General features: G+C 42.8%; 1 protein-coding gene across 1 annotated transcript; it reads left to right on the top strand.

The window, feature by feature from the left end:
• Positions 1-466: 466 nt before the first annotated feature.
• FUT4 (fucosyltransferase 4) lies at positions 467-5033 on the top strand. The gene has a single exon (XM_023920772.2). The coding sequence runs from the start codon at positions 467-469 to the stop codon at positions 1676-1678; it is 1212 nt and encodes a 403-aa protein (XP_023776540.2). The 3' UTR covers positions 1679-5033.
• Positions 5034-22113: the final 17080 nt, after the last annotated feature.

The following is a 22113-nucleotide window of genomic DNA, read 5'->3' as shown; positions in this document are numbered from 1 at the left end:
TGCTGAGTGATGTCTCCCTGTTCTTATGTCGACCAGAGAGCATTTCGTTATATTTTCTCTCCTCTGCCTTGCTGATGAAGGCAGTGACAAAGCGGCTGTGAAAAACACCCGGCACCAAGCCGGGGTCAACCCACCAGAGATGCCAGGGCGCGGGCGCCCGGAGACCCCCTGTGAGCGTCCCTACAACCCTTCCCGTGCGTGCTGGGGCCTGGGCTCTCACCGGGGATCCCTCCTGAGCGCGGGGATACAAGTTCCCTCTGCGGCCCCGAGTCGGGCATGACGAACCGAGCGGCCCCGGGCCGCAGCCGCTCGGCCGCCGCGGCGGAGCCGAGAGACCCCGCCGGGGCCCCGAGCATTTCTGTCCCCGAGGGCGGAGCGGCCGCGGCCGCGGCGGGCGGGGCGAGGCGGCGCCCAGGGGCGGGGGGCGGCCCCGGGCCGGGAGCTGGCGGGCGGAGGACGGGCCGGCATGGCCGGGAGGGGCGGTGGCAGCGGCACCTCCCCGCCGCCGGGCCCGGGGGTGGGGGCAGAGCGGCGGCGGCGGCAGCTGCCCCAGCCCCAGGATGCGCTGCCCGGCGCCGGCGCCGCCGGAGCCCTGCGAGGGGCAGAGCGGGCGGCGGGGATGGATGCGGCCCCGCGGCGCTGCCGCGGCTGCTGCTGGCGGCGGTGGCGGCTGCGCGGGCCGCGGTGGGCGCTGGCGGCCGGGCTGCTGGGCGCCGCCGCCGCGCTCTCCCTGTACTCGGCGCTGCCCGAGCCGGCCCGGGCGGACGGCGAGGCGGTGACCGTGCTGCTGTGGTGGGAGCCCTTCGGCCGCCCGCGGCGCTTGCCCGACTGCCGGCGGCGCTACAACATCAGCGGCTGCCGCCTGAGCGCCGACCGCAGCCGGTTCGGCGAGGCGCAGGCGGTGCTGTTCCACCACCGCGACCTGGTGCGGCACGGCGCCGAGGGGATGCCCCGAGGGTCCCCGCCGCGGCCCCCGCGCCAGCGCTGGGTGTGGATGAACTTCGAGTCGCCGTCGCACTCGCCCGGCCTGCGGGGGCTGGCCGGGCTCTTCAACTGGACCATGTCCTACCGCCGCGACTCGGACGTGTTCGTGCCCTACGGGTACCTCTACGTCCCGCCGGCGCCCCGGCCCTTCGTCCTGCCCCGCAAGACGCGGCTGGTGGCCTGGGTCATCAGCAACTGGAACGAGGAGCACGCCCGGGTGCGCTACTACCGCCAGCTGAAGGAGCACCTGCCCATCGACGTGTACGGAGCGCGGGGGCTGGCGCTGGCCGAGGGGGGCCTGGTGGAGACCGTCTCAGCCTACAAGTTCTACCTGGCCTTCGAGAACTCCCAGCACACCGACTACATCACCGAGAAGCTCTGGAGAAACGCTTTTTCCGCCAGCGCCGTGCCCGTCGTCCTCGGACCCCGCAGAGCCAACTACGAGCGCTTCATCCCCCCCGATTCCTTCATCCACGTTGACGACTTCCCCAGCCCCAGGCTGCTGGCCACCTACCTGAAATTCCTCGATAAAAACAAACCCAACTACAGGCGGTACTTTGCCTGGAGGAAGAAATACGAAGTCCACGTCACCTCGTTCTGGGATGAGCATTTCTGCAAGGTCTGCGAGGCTGTTAGGGCAGCTGGGAATCAAATCAAGACTGTTCGAAATCTGGCCAGCTGGTTTGAGAGCTGATGTTCCTGGCGGGTGAGGCCAAGCGCCGAGGTGTCGGGAAGGATGGGTCTTACAGAGATCATTAGCCCAGGTAGCTGGCATTAGCCGCAGAAGGCTGACATCATGTTGGAGAATCATACAGGTACAGGAAAACAAGCTGTGAAAAGCCTACAAAAGGAAGATTTTTATTCAAGAGAAAATTATAAAGGTACAAAGAGACATTATGCCAGATGACTGCTGAAGAGCAAAGTTAAATTTCCAAAAGTTGGACAGTTACAGAACTTCTAAAGTTCTGCACAGCTCAACATAAATATCCGATGCCAAATTCCTCAGCTGTACAGCTGAAACCAATTTTGGCAGCTATGACAACTTCCTGGACCACGAAACTTTCCTCTGCTCTCAGATCAGTGCTAGTTTTCTGTAATACAAAGACAAAAATGAATGTTTTTAACTGTTTTTTGTGCATGTGAAAACTATCTACAGACAAATTCTGAGCCGCAAGTATTGAATGTAAGAATCTCGTGATACAGTAGCACCTTCTAGCAATGCTTGAAATTGCAGCAGCCTGCTCATTATTTGAATTATTTGAACCAAATAATTGTTCCACTTAGGGGAAAAAAAGCATATGGAGGGGACTAAATCTGAGTGGACAAACAGCTCAGATGATGTAAAGTATTCTCTTAACACCTGCTGAAACTATAGGCATGTTTATCCTGTATGAAAGTAGAGTAGGACTTTAAGTACAGGAAAACACAGACTGTAGGGAAGAAAGCTGGAACATTTCCACCCTCCCTTTATTCAGGAATTAGAAAATGTTTTCAGGTATCTGCGTGTTTTTCTCTGCAAAATTATTGCCATACAGGAAAATGCAGGGAAAGGCTCAGAATGGCAGGGGTTTTATTGTTGTACTGAATACATATACAGAAAGGCTGACATTTTTTCTCAAGTATCAGTAGACAGTGCTGTTGTGTAGCAGCTCTTTTGGGTTATGGCATGCATTTTCAAAAATTCTGCTGGGGGACAGACTAGTCAGAATGCTGTTTTGTTGTTGTTAAAATAATAACTACCAAAAAATCACCAAACTCCCAAATCACTTCCATTCAAGAAAAAATTACTTTATAGAATAAGATCTACACTGTTGGTAAAATACAGATTGTGTGAGGAATGAATATAAAAAGGGAAGGATTTACTATTTTACCTTCCTTTGGTTTTTGAGATCTTTTTCTGGCTCAGTTTTTCAACCAAGAAATAAGTTCTTAAGGTAGAGTTCCCTTTGCTCAGTGCCTGTCAGGATCATTTACAGCAATTATTCCCTTTTAGACTCCTACGGTTTGCTGGAGCCATGCTAGTAGTAGATGTGTGGTTGCTTTTTGGTTACATGTAATCTTGCTCAGCCAAAGCCAGAAAGAAACTTCAGTTACAATTACACATCCTTACCAAGCTCAGCCTCCCTGTCTTTCACAGCTACGAAGTTCGGTGGCAAAAAAAAAAGGCAACCTACAAGAGACCTGCCCAAATGAATAAGATATTCATTCTGCTGCTTTTTAATCCATGGAGTTACTCAGAGACTGCATTCAGAATAAAATCATGGGCACAGAACAGGTGGGAAAAGAAGAAAGTTGGTTGCAAATAAAAGATGGGCATCAGGACAGGAAACCTCACTGGCATTTGTGAGTCATATTTAGGTTAGAGAAGGATTAGATGTGATTTTAGCAATATGGGATGTTGGATGAGCGCTTTTAAGATGTATGAGCTGGCAGTCTACTGTAACTTATTTCTAGTTAGATGTTCCCCCTGATTAGGTAAGCACGGAACCAAGCCATTACTGGAAAAAACCTAATAATTATGAAGTTCATTAATAATTTGCACAGTTTTACCTGTTCAGATCTTGCAGGTTTCTGCAATTAATCCCTTCTGCTTTTGTGCAAGGAGGACTGGCTGAAAGTACTTGATGAACCTTTTTGTTGACAGTGCCAGAGCTGCTGTAGAATATTTATTGGGAAGGGAGTGGAAACAGTCTATGCAATGTGGGATATAGTAGTGTCCTGGTTTTGGGATTATTCCTAATGCTGCACTTTAACTTCAAGAGGTATAAAGTGATTATCTAAAATAAAAGAGTGTTCTTCATGGCATGGTCATCTGTTTCTCTATCAGTAGTTACTACTCCCATAATACTGGGTTTGATATTTTAAAAACTCCAATTTAGTTATAGCATTAACAGTAATACCTAAGTGTCAGTATGATAGGTTCCCTTTTTTCCATTGAATTTATAATATTTTTTTTTTTCTGTTCAGTTCGCATAACTGTATACAAAAACCCAATCTTAAAAGTGATGAAGTAATATTTAATATTGCACTACTGTTTATCAGTCTGCTGAAACTAGTGCATATTTTTCAGTCCTTCTAATTTTTTTAGCATTTTGTGAAAGTTTCCAGGCACACAGTTCTTCTGTGTAGTCATTAGTAATGCTGCATGCAGAAGATCAGCCTACAGGAGCATGGGAATTTCCAGAAATCGCAAACATTAATATTTTTTTTCTCAACCTCACTAAATAGAAGAGTAGAAATCTTTGAGGAAATATTTTTGTAAAATTCAGAGAAAAGCTACAAAGTAATTAAAGCATCATTTGTGTAAAGTGATCAGAATTGTACAGTATTTGTAAGTTGTGCATTGAGGATTTTCAAGAGCTGTACAGTGAAAACTGCAGATTTGTAATAATTATTGCAGAATAGATGCATTGGGAGAGGAGAAGCCTTTTCTAATTTCATCATTCTTACATTGATGTTGCAAATTTGTGGCTTTCCATTTGGGAGGAAACTCAGCCCAGGCCTATACCTTCTGAAATCAGTATTACAGAATTTCTATAAATTTCTGGTTTTTGGTCATCCACACCACAAGCTAATAGTGTACTGTTATAGGCAAAAGACTGGCTTTTGTAATACGTTTTTTAGAGCTCTAGTTCAATGATAAAGTTTGCCTGAGTGAACTGGATTGTATATTGGGTACCAGATTCCACAAGGCATTGCAGATGATGTATAAAATCCAGCTGTAAAAATCGGATAAGCTATTTTCTATCTTAAATAGAAAAGTTTCCTTGAATACGTTTTGAAAAAGTTTTTATTCCATGCCTTAAAATATTGGGGTGGAGGGAGAGAAAGGAAGATTATTATCTTCTGGGTTTTATAAGGAGAAGAATTACCATTACTTTTTGATTATGATGTAAATGGAATAGAGAATTATGTGATCCCTTAAATTTCATATTGTATCTCAGGGAATTTTATACTGTAAAATGTCTTGATCTTCATAGAATGAAGTAAATTTATATTAATTGTGTAGATTGACACTCAATAAAGTTAAAGGAAGTAGTGCAAAACAACCCTGGGTTTTTTTATTTTGTTGTCTGTGTTACGAAGACTGAAGAAAACTGCTTTGTAAGGAGAATGAATGTCTTTTCATGTTTGTTTAATAAATCAAAGTGGCTGATTGTTCTCAAAGTAGTCAGACCATCTGAGGTTAGGCATGAAACCTGGTTCTGCCAGGAGAAAAATATTTTCATAGGAGAGGCTGTGCTGAGTTATTTTCTATATGAAAAGGTGCATTTATTGAAGTTGGGTGTTGGAAAAATGTCATTTCAAACAAAATCAAAAAAACAAACTTTCTCTTGACCTACAGAGAATTTGAATGTGGTTGGATTCTTTTTTCCCCCCTTAAATTTCAAAATCAGACTATGTTTATTTTCGTATTCAGCATGTAGTGCTGTATCTACCTCTTTAGCTGCAGCTTTTTTCACAGTTGTTCATGGTTGTCTTCAATTGAACAACAAAAGACCAAGGGCCAAAAGCTGTTTTCCCTAAGCTTGTGTTTATGCTGATTGCTGCACAAGTGATGGCATACCCCTGTCTTTACCCATCTTATGTTCAGCTTGGTGCACAGTATTGAGAAAGCATTTCTGAAAATTCTTGCCCAGCCAGGAAGGGGTCAGAGCTACAGACCTTGCTTTTCCCCGTAAGTTAACTGATGTGTCATCATCACATTTAACTTTTGTAAGTAGAGCTTACCAAATGACTGCTTGCTTACTCCTGCCTCAGGGGGGGAAACTTTTTTCTGCTCATTTTGCAGATGGCACTGAACACTAGGTTGGAGAAACTGGTGTAAATATTTTTATGACAAATATTGGATACCATTTGTTCAAGCTTGTTTGGTGACTCTTGAGTGGTGCCTGATTAAACTCACAGAGCTCTTTATCCAACAGTCATATAAAATAGTGCTTATTTTAGGAGAGTAAATAACCATTTGTAGAGAACTGACTCAATCTAAAATCTGTTGACAATAACACAGTGACTTAATGTGGATTTAAGTGGTGTTTAACTAAAGATAACTCAGGATCCAAGTATGACAGCCTGCTTTTAATCAGTAAAAAAAACTTATTATTCGAATGACTTGCCTGTAACCAGCTTGGTTTATATAACCAACTCAGTTTAACACTTTGCATAATTATGTGTCTCCTTCTGTGTGGTCATTTGAAAAACAATACCCCAGGCCAGAATTTCTATGCCTTCTTTGCATTCTGCAGATTTTTTTTTTTGTGGCCTTGAGGTGAGTACTTACGCTTAATTTTGACACAATGACAGCTGTTCCTGAGAGTCTCACCACAAAGATTATCTGAGATAAAAAGTCAAACCTGTTTTTCAGGAGTGCTTTGAGAGCTGCAGGGATTTCTCACTGCTGGTGCTAAAGGTTCTCAATGTGTTCAAGAATCATCAAGAAGCTATGACTCCCTTTTAATTGAAAAAATTTCTCTAAAGAAGTGCATACTTTTCTGAATTCCTTCAATGATTTCAGGTCCTTATAATTGCATGGGTTTAATTTTTTGCAACACATTTGAAACTGGACTTTATTTTAGTATTGCTCAATATTTTAATAATATTCTTTTAATGATTATGAAAAACGGTCCCAAATTTGGAACTTGACTTTTTATCTATTTATCAAAACATCTTTTGAAGTTAATCAACCCATAGGTTGGCTGTATGTATTATGGAAGAAAATCTTGCATTTGCATCCTTGAATTTGCCATTGATGTAAAAGACACTGTAGATATTTTGGATTATGAGAAGCTCAGTCCAGGAAAACACAGAGCATTAGGAAGGGCCAAGCTGTGGCCTACTGTGGCTCTGAGATCCTGATCACATGAATGCCTATGACTGGAAATTGGCCATCTTGCTCTTAAGCAGAAGGCAGAAAGAAAATTGTAAATAGAAAGCATAGATTATCGGATTGTGAAAATATTGTGGGACATTCGTAATGCCACCAAGAATTTTTGTTTAGTATAAAAATGATTGATTTATTAGAAGCAAGCACAACAGGACTATATGAAATACAGCTAAATAATTGTCCTAAAGGCAAAGTTTGACTCAAAGTGGAAAAATTATACTGAAATTAAAAAAAAAAATAAAAAAAGGCATGCAGTTGTGGGAAGGTGTGGGTAGACATTTTGAACTGTTAAGTGGGAACAAGCAGAGAATGATCTTGGAACTGCTGACTCTAGCCCAAATTGAAACCAGAAAACATAGGTTCAGAGTCATGCTGGTGGTTGTGTTTACCTCTGCTTCTGAATAGGAATGGCCTCCTGAATTAAAGCAGAGCTCTGAACATTTTTATTCCCCTTCCAGTCCCAAGTGTGTTTTGATTGCCTCATTGTTGGTTTCCCTTCTCTGTCATTTACATGTTATTTCTCAAATGTGCACAGACCTAAGGATGTCTTCTTTGATGTCTTGTTACTTTAGAGGAGAGTTAAGAGGAGATAAGTTAATATATGGATGTTTGCTGGAAATTTTGGTTGTATTTTGCAAGAGTTCTGGGGCAAGTGTAAGTAAGCCGTACAAGCTGAATATGAAACAGATAAGCACATTTTAGGGCAGTAACTTGTTGGACACCCCAGGCTGGGGGGATTGTGAGGTATTTTCCTCCATTAATACAGTACTTTGAGATCTATAAATAAAAAAGTTACTACAGTGGTATGAAGGAGCTGATGCTAGAGACTAAAGGAGTGTGTAATGGCAGTCAATGAGATGAGAAGACTGCTGTATTAAAGCAGCCTGGATCTGTCATCTCTGTGGGACAAGTCACTTTCATCTTTGCTAAGCTGAGGCTCTAGTAGGAGTTGTCACTTCTGCTCTGAGGATGCAGAGCAACCTCACTCCCATTCCCATTCCCACCCCATTCCCGTCCCCATCCTCTGCATATTGTCTTTGAGATGAACATTGTAAACATGGTGGAGATGGGAAAGTCAGCACTTCCTTGAAAGTTTGACCTGGTTCAGTTAAAAATATTCACCCATGTCCCACCAAAGCACAAGGGAAATCTCTCCATTGGCATTCTTGTTGTATCACCCTCCATGTTAGTGCTGTATTTGCCTACATGGCCACAGAAATTGTCACAGGAGACACAACAAAAGGACTGCTCCAACACCAACCAGAGTGACCATGCTGATGTGATGTTTTTCTGAAAGCAGAAGAAAGTGAAATAAGGTTAAACTGTTCTTTCTACATGCACTATTTGCATTATGTTTGTGTAGTAATATGTTTATATACCCCTGCTGTTTTCCATCTCTTTGATCTTTGCAATCTCACACGCCGCAGCACAAATTGAACAGGGTCCGCAGGAAGCAACAGTGCATTGTCTGCTTTTGTTTGCAGTGAACATGACCTCATGGGTTTCAAAGTTCCAGAGAAACCCATTGCCCCAGAGCAACAGAGAAGTTTCTATTCTTCACCACCTATATGCACCTCTCTAATATAAAGGAGATAAAGGTCGGATGGTTATGTCTTGTGTTTTGATTCTCAGGGGACACACCATGATTTCCAACAAGCTGATGCCCTGCTCATCATGTGCTACATTTCATTTGCCCCCCTGGGGACATACACTGGCAATGGGGGATGTGTTTGTGTCTGCACACAGCTAAGTGTGTACAATCTCAGGAGCTGTGGGCAAGAGGAGTTGCTGTATCAGAACAGTGGGCCTTGTCTCTCAGAGAAAACAGCAGCAGCAGTAGTGGCAGGCACCAACATCCGTGCTTGGCCAGGCTGCTGCATGTTTTGGGTAAAGTGAGATTTTCCTCATCTTTGAGGCTGGTGTTCCCTATTCTCTTCAAAGGCTAATAGAGAATTAGTTTGCTCTTACATGCATGGTATCCAGAGCAGAAACTCAAAACAATGGGCTAAAGTGAACAGAAGAAACATGACCTACCAAGTAAAGAACAACTTTTCTTGATTCTCAGCCCAGCTTTGGAGAAAAAGGTTCCCTGAAGAGTTATACATATACCAGCTAATGGAGCTCACTGCAGGCAATGTCCTTTTATAGCAAATGTGGGCTTCTAGTTCAAAAGCTGCTGCCAATTTTAAATAAGACTGCATTGAGCAAAAAGAATCACAGGCTCTTTGGTATCCCACCATGTCCCAAAGACCATTCCGGATGTTTTGAGTAAAAATTAGTGTCTTGGATTTTATCTGAGATGTGAAGTGGGTTCTAGGACAGAAGGGTGAAAGACACAGGTGTAATTCAATTCTAGAAGTGAAATTCAGGCCTGTGGAGTCACCTTGGGAAAAGCTTGGAGGCCACCCTGGATCTCAGCTAAGCAGGTTTTCATACCGTGGCCTGAGAGCAATTTTCTAGCATTCTGTTGCTGTGATCCAGTCCTAAAGTAAAATAAGCACAGATAACTGAGACAAAGCCTACATAGAAAAATGCCTGGTTGGAAAAATGCCCAGGTACACAGAGAACTCCTCCTTTTCCAGGAGCAGGTCAGGCTACCACTGTGCTTCTGTTTTGTTCTGTACTTACATTACAAGTGGCAGCTGATTCCCATCAGTCGGGTACACGGATATAGTTGTCACTTTTGCTTCTGGTTCCTTTCCAGAAAAGAGCTGAGGCATTGCCAGGTGGGTCTCACCTGAGGCCAGGACTCACCTGAACACTGAATCCTTTGTTCCACTGCACTTCTTTGGTGGGACAAGAAGAAAATAATCAGATCACCGTTTACACGCAATCTGTTTTCCTTAGAACATAGGCAAAGAGAATGAGATCAAAAGGTTTATCAACTGGGACCTTTTTTTTGTCAGATCTTCATCTAACAACCAACATTTTTTTGGTATAATTTTTTTTTTGTATTATTTGTATTATTTTGGTATAATTAAATTATTTTGGTATAATTAAAGTGCTAAGTGGAGACAATGTATGTGCAGTTAACTGCATAAGTGTTAGATAGAATGAGTGTCCATGGAGAAATGCTCAGAAATATCCATTTCCTTTGTTTTTCTTCTCATTGTCACAGTGTCACAGAGAACAGCTGGAGTGTGCATGCTCTTGCAAAAACAATGGTCTCTGTTAAAACTCAAAAGATACGGCTTCTCTCTGCTGTGTGCGTTGATAACTGCACTTCACTTGCTTATCAGTTCTCTAGTGTGGCTGGGCAGTGATTCAACTGGGCAGGCAGCTAAATACCTCCCAGCCATTTGGAAAAAAGGTAAAACTTGTGGGTTGAGATAAAGATAGTTTAATAGGACAGAAAAGGAAGGAAAAACAACAACAACAACAACAACAATAATAATAATAGTAGTAGTAGAATATGCAAAACAAGTTATGCACACTGCAGTTGCTCATACTCACTGAATGATGCCCAGCCAGTCCCTGAGCAGAGACTGGTCTCTCCTGGCCAATTTCCTCAGTTTTATTATTCAGCATGATGCCATATGGTATGGAACACTCCTCTGGCCAGTTGAGGTCAGCTCTCCTGGCTGTATCCCCTCCCATCTCCTTGCACAGCCCCAGCCTCCTCCTGCTGGCAGGGCAGAGTGAACAGCTGGAAAGTCCTTGACCAAGAGTTAGCACTACTCAGCAATAACTAAAACATCAGTGAGTTATCAGCATTATTTTCAAAATTATTCTCACCCTAAATCCAAAACATAGCCCTGTACCAGCTACTAGGAAGAATTAATTCTATCCCAGCTGAAATCAGGACAAGCTTTGTACTTTGTACTTTTTGTGCTTTGAAGCCCCCTGCTACCTGTGTGCATTAAGAGTTGTAAAAAAGTGACTTAAGGACTGCCACTGTTTAACCTCTGTTAAAAACATAAGGATTGCATGTGTCAAACAAGAAGCCATACAGACGTCCTGAAACCTAAAATAAAAAAAAGAAATTATAATTACAGCAGCCTTTCATTGATGAGCTCAGTTTGTTCAGTTGTCCTTAAAAACCCAGCAACTGAGATAAGCATGCCAACAGGCTCTGGGTGTTACAAGATTCGAGTCATTTTAGTTTTGAGAGGTGAGGAACTGACTTCCAATGTCGGATTGCAAAATCCACTCCACTAGCACCTGCCAGAGCTGCTAGTAACTCTTCCAAGATGGCTCAGGGATCTCAGATTTCAGGTATTTCAGATTCAATAGGAAACTGCTCAAACTCCATCTCCTAATCTGCATTCCATCAGTATAGAGTATGGGATCTCGGGTTTCCTGCAGCACAATGATGCTACAAATTCCTGTGGTCCAGCCTGGTGTCCTGTGTGCCTACAGGTGTATCTACAGAACCCTGTAGAGGGAGAGTCACCAGGCTGCAGGTAGCAGGGTGCTAAAATTGCCTCTCATAAAGAAACATGTGCTCTCCTGGGTACAAGGGGCAGGTGGGACTGGATAAGGGCATTGGGTTCAATAGGTTTTGCAAGTGCAGGAGGTAAAGTGCAACAGCTTAGCACCCTGCAAGCGGTAATTAATGTCTGTGTGCAGCTGAGGACAGGCAGGAGAGGAGTTTTTAACATCTTTCCTCTTGCTGTTGATTTCTCCTCTTTGAGCTTGCTGGTTTAGCTGAAGTGTTGTGTGTTGAGCATCTGCTTTGTCACGCCTCTGTCATGATGCTGCTTTTACACCATCTTGCTTTTGGAGTATTAAAGTTTTCAGTGAAGGGCAAGTAAAACTGGGCTTTGATGGTTTCCTTGCTCATTGCTTCTTTACTGTCCCATATCTCTAGCTAGAGTGTGGGAGCCTAGGTGGGAGCTGGAATCCACGCTCACATGAATTGGCAGGAGGTGACAGCAGAGCCAGCTCTGCTCCCCCACCTCTCCCTGCCACAGCAGAAGACAAATCCAATAGATAAAGCAAGCACAATAAGAATTAGGAGGGTGTAAATACATAGAAATGACAATCCTAATTAATTCTATTTTTTTACTCCGACATTATGAAAATGTCCACTCTACATTCCTCTAACTGGAAAAAAAAAAGAAAGAAAAAGAGAAAAAAACCAAAAAAGCTGCAATAATTTGAGGAAGACTTGTTTTTCTTGTAACTCTTGAAAAACATTACTATACTGAATATACAATGAAATTGTGTTTCTTCTATGCTGCACAAAAATATATATGAAGAATAGTTATTTCTCATATTTTAGCATAATTTATCCATGGTTCTCTAGCCATTTATATTTAGGTTGAGATGAATCATGGACTGTTTCTGCCCACTGACTATAAAAGGAGTCTTAAATGACCATCTCAGATGCAGATGTCTTTTGTAACCATTTTTGTTGTACTACTCTTCCTTAATTTAGTTTCACAGCTTGGATAGAAAAATCTGTTTGTAAACCAGACATCAGATCTCTCATGCCAAAACTAAATGCAAAATTAATTTATTTTATCTAATAGAATTTGATCTGGAGGCTATAAAATATTCATAGGCAATGAAGGAACTCCCACAAACATCTCCAGAGTCATGGCTTGCTGAGGTGGGTGCTCTGGCATCTCTTGTGTGCAGTGGGTGGTGAGTAAGTACCATGGCTCTCCCTGCCCATCGCCTTGCCAGCAGCAAGCCTTCCCACCCCAGCAGAAGACTGTTGTTTTTCATACTCTCTTCTCCTGGCCTGCTTTAGGCATCTGTGCTGAGGCAAGCTGAAGCTGCTTGGAGGGCTTGTTCCCCTCCTTTGGGCAGGGGTGAGGTGGTCCCTTGGGTGGTGCGAGGCAGGTGAGGCCACAGCAAGGCTGAAGGAGCTCACATGGGGGAACCAGGAGGAGCAGCATGCCCTGGTGGTGCTGTGGCCATGGCCCAGCACAGATGTGGCCAGCTGCTGTTTGTGGTTTCACAGATGGATTGACAGTGTCTGCAGACGTGCTGAACCAGTGACTGCTGGGTCCTGCAGCCTGAGACAGGAGATTCCACCTGGTCTGGCCACGGGGGAGCATCAAACCTGGCTCCAGATGCAACCAGATGCCCTGCTTTGCCTAAGCAAATGAATGGTAAACAACATTAGAAGCTCATTAGGGCAGGGAACATCTCTTTTGCTCTCTCTCTTATTCTCTGCCTTATTTCCTATATTGTCATACTAGAGATAATAATGCTGTTATTAAATATCTAACCAAATTGCTGAAACATAGTGTTTTCTAACCAAAGGTATTCATATTTATGAGCTTTAGGCAAAGAGTACTATAAGTAAATTAATTTAAATGTGTATAAGAATGAAACACTTTTTGTTTTGTAAAATAATTTACCTTTGTTTATAAACAAATGTATTATTGTTTATTATTCCATAAAACTTTGCAGTGTTTTGCAAAGTAATTTGTCTTTTGCACTTTTGAAAAAAGAATTAATATATTTTAATGCCATACCAGTCATTAAACTGATTGGGACAAGTTTAGTAAGATTAATTTTGCATTCTGATGCTGAGTACTCTGCTGGGCAAATAAAAAACAATTAACTATAAAAAACCTTCAGACTTGCTATTCATTTTGCAAACCCAGGAGAAACAGAAGACAGCAATGCTAGCTGTATCTAAACTTCATCAATCCTACTAGACCCATTAAAAAGAATAATTTTAGGTTTTTCTCTATATTCCCATTTTCCCCATGCACTTTTTCCATGCAGCAGGAAGGAGGAGTTTCCCAATTGCAGGGAGGGGGGAGGAAGGCTCACTGTAAGGTTCAGGACTGAGCAATAAGTGCCAGGAAGACAATGTCAGGTGGCAAAGGTCATAAACAGGGTAGAATAAAGACTTTTTTATTGCCCTGCCCTGCATTTGTGGGATGGGGTTTGGATAGTGGCTGGGTACTGGAAGGAGGCAGTCTTGCCATTTTTGCTGCCAGTGACTCATAAGTGACTGAATCAGCTCTTGAAAACACAAAAGCACTCTTGTGCAAAGTTCTCATCTCTGGTTATAGGTAGTCATTACCTCTGAGAGGATGCTCAGAACATGTGTAGGAGTTTCCCTCTGCCAAGAGAGTATTTTCAGGTGTCTGGTTTTTGACAACCCAATTTTCTTTCCATGCTTCAATTCCTTCCTGACAAGACAGTTGTATGGAGCACTTGCAGTTTTTTTGGTTCAAGGTTTTTAGTAAGTCTAGTGAGGGCAGAATCCTGTTTAAAAAGTAGCAGAGAAAGCTTTTCCTTTTTTGACCAAACATTATTTGTATTTTTAAAATACAGATACTAAATACAATTTTGAATTTTTTTATTTTTTTAAATTTACATTCACAGCTGCTTGACAACTTTTCTGTCTGGTAGCATTGCTTAGAATCAGAATGAAATACCAGGATTCCTCAGACACACAGCGTCAGGGTGATTGATCTCCTGTGTGTTACCCACCTTTCCCTGGAAAACACCAAGCACCTCCCTAGTTCATCAGGCACCCTGATATGTTAGCCCATCAGCAGCCTCTTTGCTCCTTAAAAACAGATGCTTGCTGTGTTCTGTTCACTATGAACATCCTTTTGTTCGTCTCTTGTAATGGTTTTAAATCTGCTCTAATTATATGGGAATCTTTAGAAAGACTAAGGTTGGGGTTTTTCTGCACTGGAATGGTGCAGAGGGAAAATGCAGGGCCCATTGTTCCCATCAGCAGTTACCTGAAGGACATTTTGGGTCGGATCCTTGCAGGGAAATAGTGCTGCAAATCAGAGTGGGGTGCAGTGGGACCATGTAAGGAAGCTGGGCAGGCTGTGCTCTGTTGCTGAATTTCCAGAGGGAGCTGTTTGGGTGGGGAGAGGCCCCTGTGCTCCTCTCCTAATCCCCACTGAAGGGATTATGGCATTGTGCTTCCTGAGGGGCGCTGGTGGATGTAATCCGCTGCTACGTGAGAGATTTGCCCTAGGATGATGCTGAAATGCAAAGCAGTATTTTCACTCGGAGGATGCTGTTCTCTTGCAGCAAGCCCATCATGTCAGAAGCTACGAAGGATCCGTGATGGTGTGTGCTTGTTACAATGCCTGCCAGTGGGAATTTGGGTCCTGTGCTGAACTCTTCAGCCCCAGTTCTTTGTTATATTCTAACAACGTTGAAAGTGAGTGTTTTACAGGCATCTGCCTTCTGTGACAGAGATTTGCAGAGCTCTTTGGGTCTGCTTTCAATGCAGTTGGTTCTTGATTCTGAGTCTTGTTTCCATAGTCCTTCAGAAGACCCCTGAATGTTAACTCAGTGTCAGTTTACATATTTAATTGTGGCTTCAGGGTTATTTTTTCCCCCTTAATTTTTCTGTCTTCATAATTTTCATAAAGTAGTACATATTGATAGTGAAAATAATTTTTTTTATTCTCACTTCAGTCTTTTTAAATTTTCTTGTGTTTCACCAGGGAAGATATTGTTATGAACTAATAAGAATTAAGATAAATCTGCCAACAATGTCTTAAAAAAATATTTTTAATTTAAAACTGACTTCTGTAGTGGAATGGAAAGGAAAGCAGACACAAGCCTCTATAGTGTAAGGTTTGCCAAGGAGGCTGAAATTGCATCAATACTACATAATGATAGACTCAAAACTGGCTTCAGAGTGCCTGCTACTTGCTTGGCTTTACAGCCTGAAATAATTTCACAGGAAAACAGGAACACCTGGTGGTGCTGTCACAAAACCTAGAAGCTTTTAACGCTGCTGAGGCAGATAAATATGCATGCAATTTTGCATGTGTGTATGGCAAGAAAAAAAAATAAAATTAAAATATTACTTACTTGCTTTATGAGCACCTTAAATATTAGACTTTCTGGGCCTGAGTGCCCCTTCCAACACAAACCATTTTATCATTCTACTTTTTTTCAGACCATGCATCTAAAACTGAGTACTTTGTTTGCAAAAGCACTCAGTAAAGTCTAGAATGAACAGAAAGAACAGGGAGAAGCACTGTACTCCTCAGTGCTAATCTTGATGTGAACAGAAGCTGAATGTTTAATTTTCAAAGCCACGTTTGATTTGACTTTTTCTTATGCTAGCAAATTCATGGGTTTACTGGCTTTTTAAAAATAATGCTGGTTTCAATCATGTTTAACCAGTGTAATCCCTCATAAAATATTTGATTTTGTAATGCACATACTTAGGTTTATATATAATCAGTACTTATTGGGGGCAACAAGCAGGGATAATGAAGACTAGAGCAGCACAATGCAGTAAAACTAAATGAAAACTGAAAACAAAATGAGTGTGATGTAGTGCAGGTATAATAGGGTTTAAAAGCTGTGTGACAAATGAATTATATGGAAAAGGCAGGGAAAATGGGGGTTTGGGGCTCAAGCAGTGCTTTTTTACTCAAAAGCAATGCCCTTCTCAGCTAGAACATGCCTCTGCAGGAGCTGTGCCATGGCTCAGTCCCCTAGATGGGGTTAGAGCACTGTGATTCTCAGCTACCTCCTGCTGCTCCAGCTGCACTCCGAAGAAACCAGCTGATAAAACAGGCAATGTCCTAAGAGGGTCTTTGGAGGGGTCACGTCCCGTTGGCAGCTGCCACCCAATCTAATCAGCCAGTGTTGGGCTGCTTTTCTCAAGTAATTGTGTGAAATTCAACCAGGTTCTTTGAAAACTAAAGCTTGCTTTTTTGATAGCTGTTTCTCAATTACGTTAGTGTGCCCTTAAGTTCTTGTCTTTTATATCAAAAGATATGTTTCTGCAGAAACAGAGGCTTGTCTGATGTTGCAGATTGCTTGCCAGTTTTGTTCTAGTGAACAAGCTCTCACAGGTGACAAATCTTAGAAGAGCAGAGAGTAAGTTCACAAACCTTCAACCAAGCCTGGGGGTTCACAACCAAGTTTCACCATAAATTTTCTATTTCTGTGTGTCTCCACAGTTTGGAACTGCCCATCAAGTGTTCTTTATAATAACACATCTGGGCTTCCAAAACATGGGGAGAAAAGCCTGCTGCTGGGGAAAGGACACCTCTCTCCTTGTGTCATAAAGGAGAATAACAAGAAAAAACAAAGGTGGTCTTTGATTTCGTGTAGGGGACTGCTATTCAGTGTTACCCAGCTTCCATGAATAGAATAGCTTCCATGTGGTGTGTGCTTCCGTGAATAGAAGTTCCTTGGCTGGAGGGGCTGCTTGAGCTGCTGCTCTGTAGGGAATGACACTGGATTGCCTCTTTATCCAGGTGCAGGAGCTCTTGGGAATGACAGTTCCTGTCTGCTGCTGGAGAAGGTTGCCTGTGAAGAGAAACTGTGCTGATTGTGGAAGTGTGAGGAGGCAAATGAGTGGCATCAGTAGGTGCTGTGCTGGCATCTCTCTGCTTTGCTGGTGCTCATTACCCAGCACGTTTCACAGGTTAAGCTCCTGCTAGGGTTGGGCTTACTTGGGATAACAACTTTGGACCACAGCATCACCAAGTGGTATGGATTGGTTAAAGATCATCTAGTTCCATCCCCCACTTTGGTGGGAAGGGACACCTTCCACTGGACCAGGTTGCTCAAATCCCCATCCAGCCTGGCCTTGAAGACTGCCAGGAATGGGGCATCCACAGCTTCTCTGGGAAATCTGCACCAGTGCCTCACTGCCTTCATGGTAAAGAAATTCTATTATCTAATCTGAACCTCCACTCTGCCATTCTGCCTTGTCCTATCACTTCATATCTTTGCAAAAAGTCCCTCTCCAGCTCTTCTGTAAGACACCTTAAGGTATTGGGAGGTGCTATAATATCTTATCAGAGGCTTCTCTTCTCCAGAGTGAACAACCCCAGCTCTTCCAGCCTGTGTTTCCTCCAAACTCACTTCAGCACATACATGTTTGAACAAGGCATGTATGTCTGCAAACAGTCATTTTCCAGGGTCACAGTGGCCAAAGTGTCTGCTGCCACCTGAAGAAGCTGCTGTTAAGTGTGCTACATTTAACATTTATTATTGCAGCACCCTTTACAGACTCATTTTGGAAGCAATTGAACTAGTTAACCCAAAAATCCAGATTTTAAAAAAAGAAAAATCAACCCAAACAACCCAACCACAGAACAGGTTTTTTGAGAATTGTATTTGGTAGATGTGGTATCACACTGGTCCTCATCTTGGAAGATGAGCAGCAGGCTGGTATTTTCAATGTTAGGGCATGGTTGGATGTGTTTACTGCACATGGTTTTGTCCAGATCACAAGCACCAGAGTGCAGGGTGGCATTCCTGGGGCAAGGCAGCAACACTCAGATTTGAGGCACAGCTGAGGCTACTGTCTTTTGTTTACTCAGGCGTCTGTTTGTTTTGCACTTGAAGAAAATGCAGCCTGACTTCTGGCCCTTAGGGAGGAGAGTCAGAGAGGGAAGTGAGTGTTGTCAGTGCAGAGATCAGGAAACTTAGAGCAGTTATTTTGGATACTGGTACCAGCATGACTGCAAGGGAGAGGGGCTATGTGCTGCCCTGCAACCTGCTCTGGAGGTTTGCTCCCGTGGCTGGGCTGTGATTAGTTTTAGAATAGCTGATTGAAAGCTATATAAGGCATATTTGTACACAGGGCAGACATTTCTTTGCTTTTTAGGATAGATGTGAAGAGGCTGAGGGGCGTGCAGAAGTGCAGAAGGTAGCAGCTACAGGGACACTGTTCTGCTGCCCCTCTAATGAAGTACATTTTCTTTATTTCCCCCCCAAGAAAAGGGTAAGAGTGAGCATGCTTCATTTTCTCCCTGGACTGGAAGCATTGTCATGGCAGAGGTCCCCCTTCCAGTGCTTTCATCTTGTTTGATCGTGACAGGATTAGGTCTGAAGCTGTCACTGGTTTATTCAGCACAGGCCATTTGGGCAGTTTTCTTCAGCTCTGCTGCATGGATCTTGTTTTCCAGCTGTCATCTCATATGAAAAAGAAATTTGTGGGGTAACCAAATCAGTCAGATTTGATAAATTCTTCCTGTTACAGGAGAAAAATGGTATGTGCTTAAAACAGTTGAAAAACTGTTCCTCCCTTGCCATAGGGAGGTGTGTGGAAGCAGAGCCCTGCATCACCACCTCCATGGGGAAGGGACCCATATCTCCATGGGTTCTGTGAAATTTACATCAAGATTTAATTGTAAAAATAATAAACACAAATGCATCTGCATGTGTGTGGTCTTTCAGCCAGATTATCTTAAGTAGCTGACACGAGAGAATACTGTAAAACTAATTAGCTCTTTCTGTTCACCAATAGATCAGAAGTTTATTCTATCTCCTTTTCTAATTGGTCACTTGAGAGTGGATTAGGCCCACATTAAAATGTGTCTTGATCTTCAAAAGTAAGCAAGTGGTTTAGTTTTACAATTAGACAATTATTTAGACAATATTGTACTTTTTATCAGTGTATTAGGAATAGGAAAATTTGTCCCTATGTTGTTGACACATCAGCAGGAAAACATTCTTTACTGTTTATCTGCCCCATGTTAATTATTTAAAAAAGGTTTTTCAGCACTGTAGAATAATTGGGCACCAGTATAACTGGGTCATATTCTTTGATTTGAAGCGACCCCTCACTATGAGTATTGGCCTCATTATTGAAATCTGCCCATTTGGTTTGACTTCTGTGCATGGGGATGTCAGGGGCCAGCTCCAGTACTGGCAAGATTCCCACCTCAGTTACAGACCAAATAAACCAATTTATTTCCTTCAGAGCCTCTATCAGCACTCAGGGATTGTACAGGGTGCAGAAAGTGGCATGAGGAATTATAAAAATTGTAATGTAGAAAATGGAACAATGCATTAGCACCCCGTCAAAATCAGTTTATCACTGAGTTGCTCCAAATTTAAGTCTGTTATTTCACCGTTTATATCACTCCTAGAGATGGATGCTGGTAAAGATCCCACCAGTGCAGAAGGCTGGGTAATGGGCTTGGTGACCCACCCTAATTCCAGCATCGTGAGGTAAGGCTTTGCTAACACTGCTGCTATTATTGCTGTGTCTGCCTTCCTTATTAGGGAAGTCTGAGATTTAATTTCTCCTTGGACTGCCTCAGACAGATCATATCATCATTGAATTGGAAGATGGCAAACCCCTTACTCTAACACTTGCAGCTGATGCAGACTTCAGGAAATAGGTAAAAGAAGAGGGAGAATAACCTGCAGATGCCAAAATTACCTCCAGCCACAGCCAAATTCTTGCAGAAAGAATAGCAGGAGGTAATGACTCATCTGGTCAGCCTGATTATACAGCGTGGGGCTTTGGTCCTGCCCAAAAGTGTGTGGTTTTGGGATGGAGCCAAGGGCACCTCTAGAGCATGCAGGGTGGGCATGGAGAAGCCCAAATCAGGCTCTGCATGGCAGTGCAAGGCAAGAGGATGAGAGGCAACAGGCAAAAGCTAAAATATGGGAGGTTTTGATGGGTGTAAGGAGAAATCCTTTCCCCATGAGGACACCCACCCCACCACATAGAAAGGCTCTGCACCCTCCCTCCTTGGAGGCTGTCATGACTCAAGTGAAGTGCTGAGCACCTGAGGCAGATCTTGGAGTTGACCTCCCAAGGTTCCTTTTAGCCTGATTTTTTCTCTCATGTTATGGAAAAGCCCAGTGCTACCAAGGGAGATGTGGGCAGACATATATATATGTGCAGGAAAATATCCAGTAGATGAGCTAATGCACCTTCTCATTTGGCAGTGTTGTGGTGTCATCTAACACTGGGACAGTTTAGGGGTGAGTCACAGATTTAATGAAGGATTGGGAAAAGTGCCTTTGTTGTGAGACTCTCAATGAGCTCATCTACTTAGCTTAATGAAGTGAGGATTGAGAGTCAGCTTTGATCCCTGTAACTGTTTATTTGAGGAACAAATTGGATTGTGGAGTTTCCAGTGTACCAGATAAAGTCACAGCAAAATCCTACAGTTGAAGTCAAAGTTAGATGGATTCAGGAGAGAGGTCAATAATGATCACTAATAAATCTTTTTAATAAGATTTCTGATTTTTGGAAAAATATGTTGCCATGGATTATGATCAGTCCTCTGCTGTATTTAAATCAAATGCATGTATTTGACAGATATGACCCACCTTAAAGGAGTGTGCATTCAGGTGAGTCCCTTGCCCTTTCTGGTGCAAGCTGTGGTAGCTGAATGGGTGAACCTGAGCAGCAGTGCTGGCCTCATTCCCTGGTCTAGGGAAAGGCACACAGAGCTGCATCCAAGAGCCTGGCCCAAAATCACAGCTTAGTTTCCACTTATCTATTTTGTCACTTGAACAGATATCCAAAAAACTTAGTTTTGTTGTGAGAGTGTAAACACTTCATCAAGAAACAGCTTAAGTTACGCTTAGTTCCCATGTCTCAGTCGTATGGACAGTCACACTTCACTTTTTGGAACTATTAAATACAGACAATGATTAACTAAAGTGCAGCATTTCATTCCTCATCTCTCTGTAATTCACAGAATGTGAAGCACTTTTGATGAAAGCCACATAGGATCATTAAGGTGTTGTAACTAATTGGCAGTCAGAGGCTTAACCTTTATTTCAAATAATGCAAACTTAGTGTGAGTCCACAGTACAAAATACGAATCCTTTGCCCTCAGCATGTTTAGCCATCACTCGAGATGGACTCCACTCTAGAGCAGTTTTCATCAAGAGTTTAAAATACATTTAAATGTTGAATAATTGACTGTCCAGCATTTTTACGAGAAAAAAGGATGAAGTAATGGTTTGATTATAAGAGCATATGCTGAGGACCAGCAGTACACTGAGTATAATTCCTCATGACAATATTGCTCTTTGCAGCCCTAGGTATGATTTTTCAAGAGGTTTTTTATTAAGAAAAGCATATTTATATTTTAATCTGCCTAGTTTGATAGTCCTCTCACAATCCCTCAATTCTTACAATCCAACTATTACTGCCGACACCCCTTGGAATGAATCTTACATTGCTGAAGAAATTACTGCAACACCATGACCTGCATCAACTTTTAGAATGCATTCCTGTGTAAATCATTCTGGATTGATTCTAAACTGATTATTCATTGTGTGCTTCACCTATACAGTAATACAGTGAATCTTGGCACTGATTGACGTTCCACTTCCACAAATTTATATTAAACTTCTTGTGCTAATACCTTTGACAGTGATTAAGTGGTTGTAAACCTTTGTTACTTTGGTTAGAGCATGGTGCTAATAACAGCAGGGTTGGGGTTAAATCCCTGTATGGCCCATTCACTTCAGAGTTGGACCTGATGATCCTTGTGGGATCCTTTCAGTCAGAGCATTCTGTGGTTCTGTGATTCCGTGAATATAGGCAGCTAACAGTTGTCAGAGTGCTG

Source organism: Cyanistes caeruleus, chromosome 3, assembly GCF_971803275.1.
Source record: "Cyanistes caeruleus chromosome 3, bCyaCae1.hap1.1, whole genome shotgun sequence".
In the NCBI taxonomy this organism is placed as follows: Eukaryota; Metazoa; Chordata; class Aves; order Passeriformes; family Paridae; genus Cyanistes; species Cyanistes caeruleus.
Note: the sequence above shows the minus strand (reverse complement) of the source record. Positions and strands in the feature narration are given on the sequence as shown.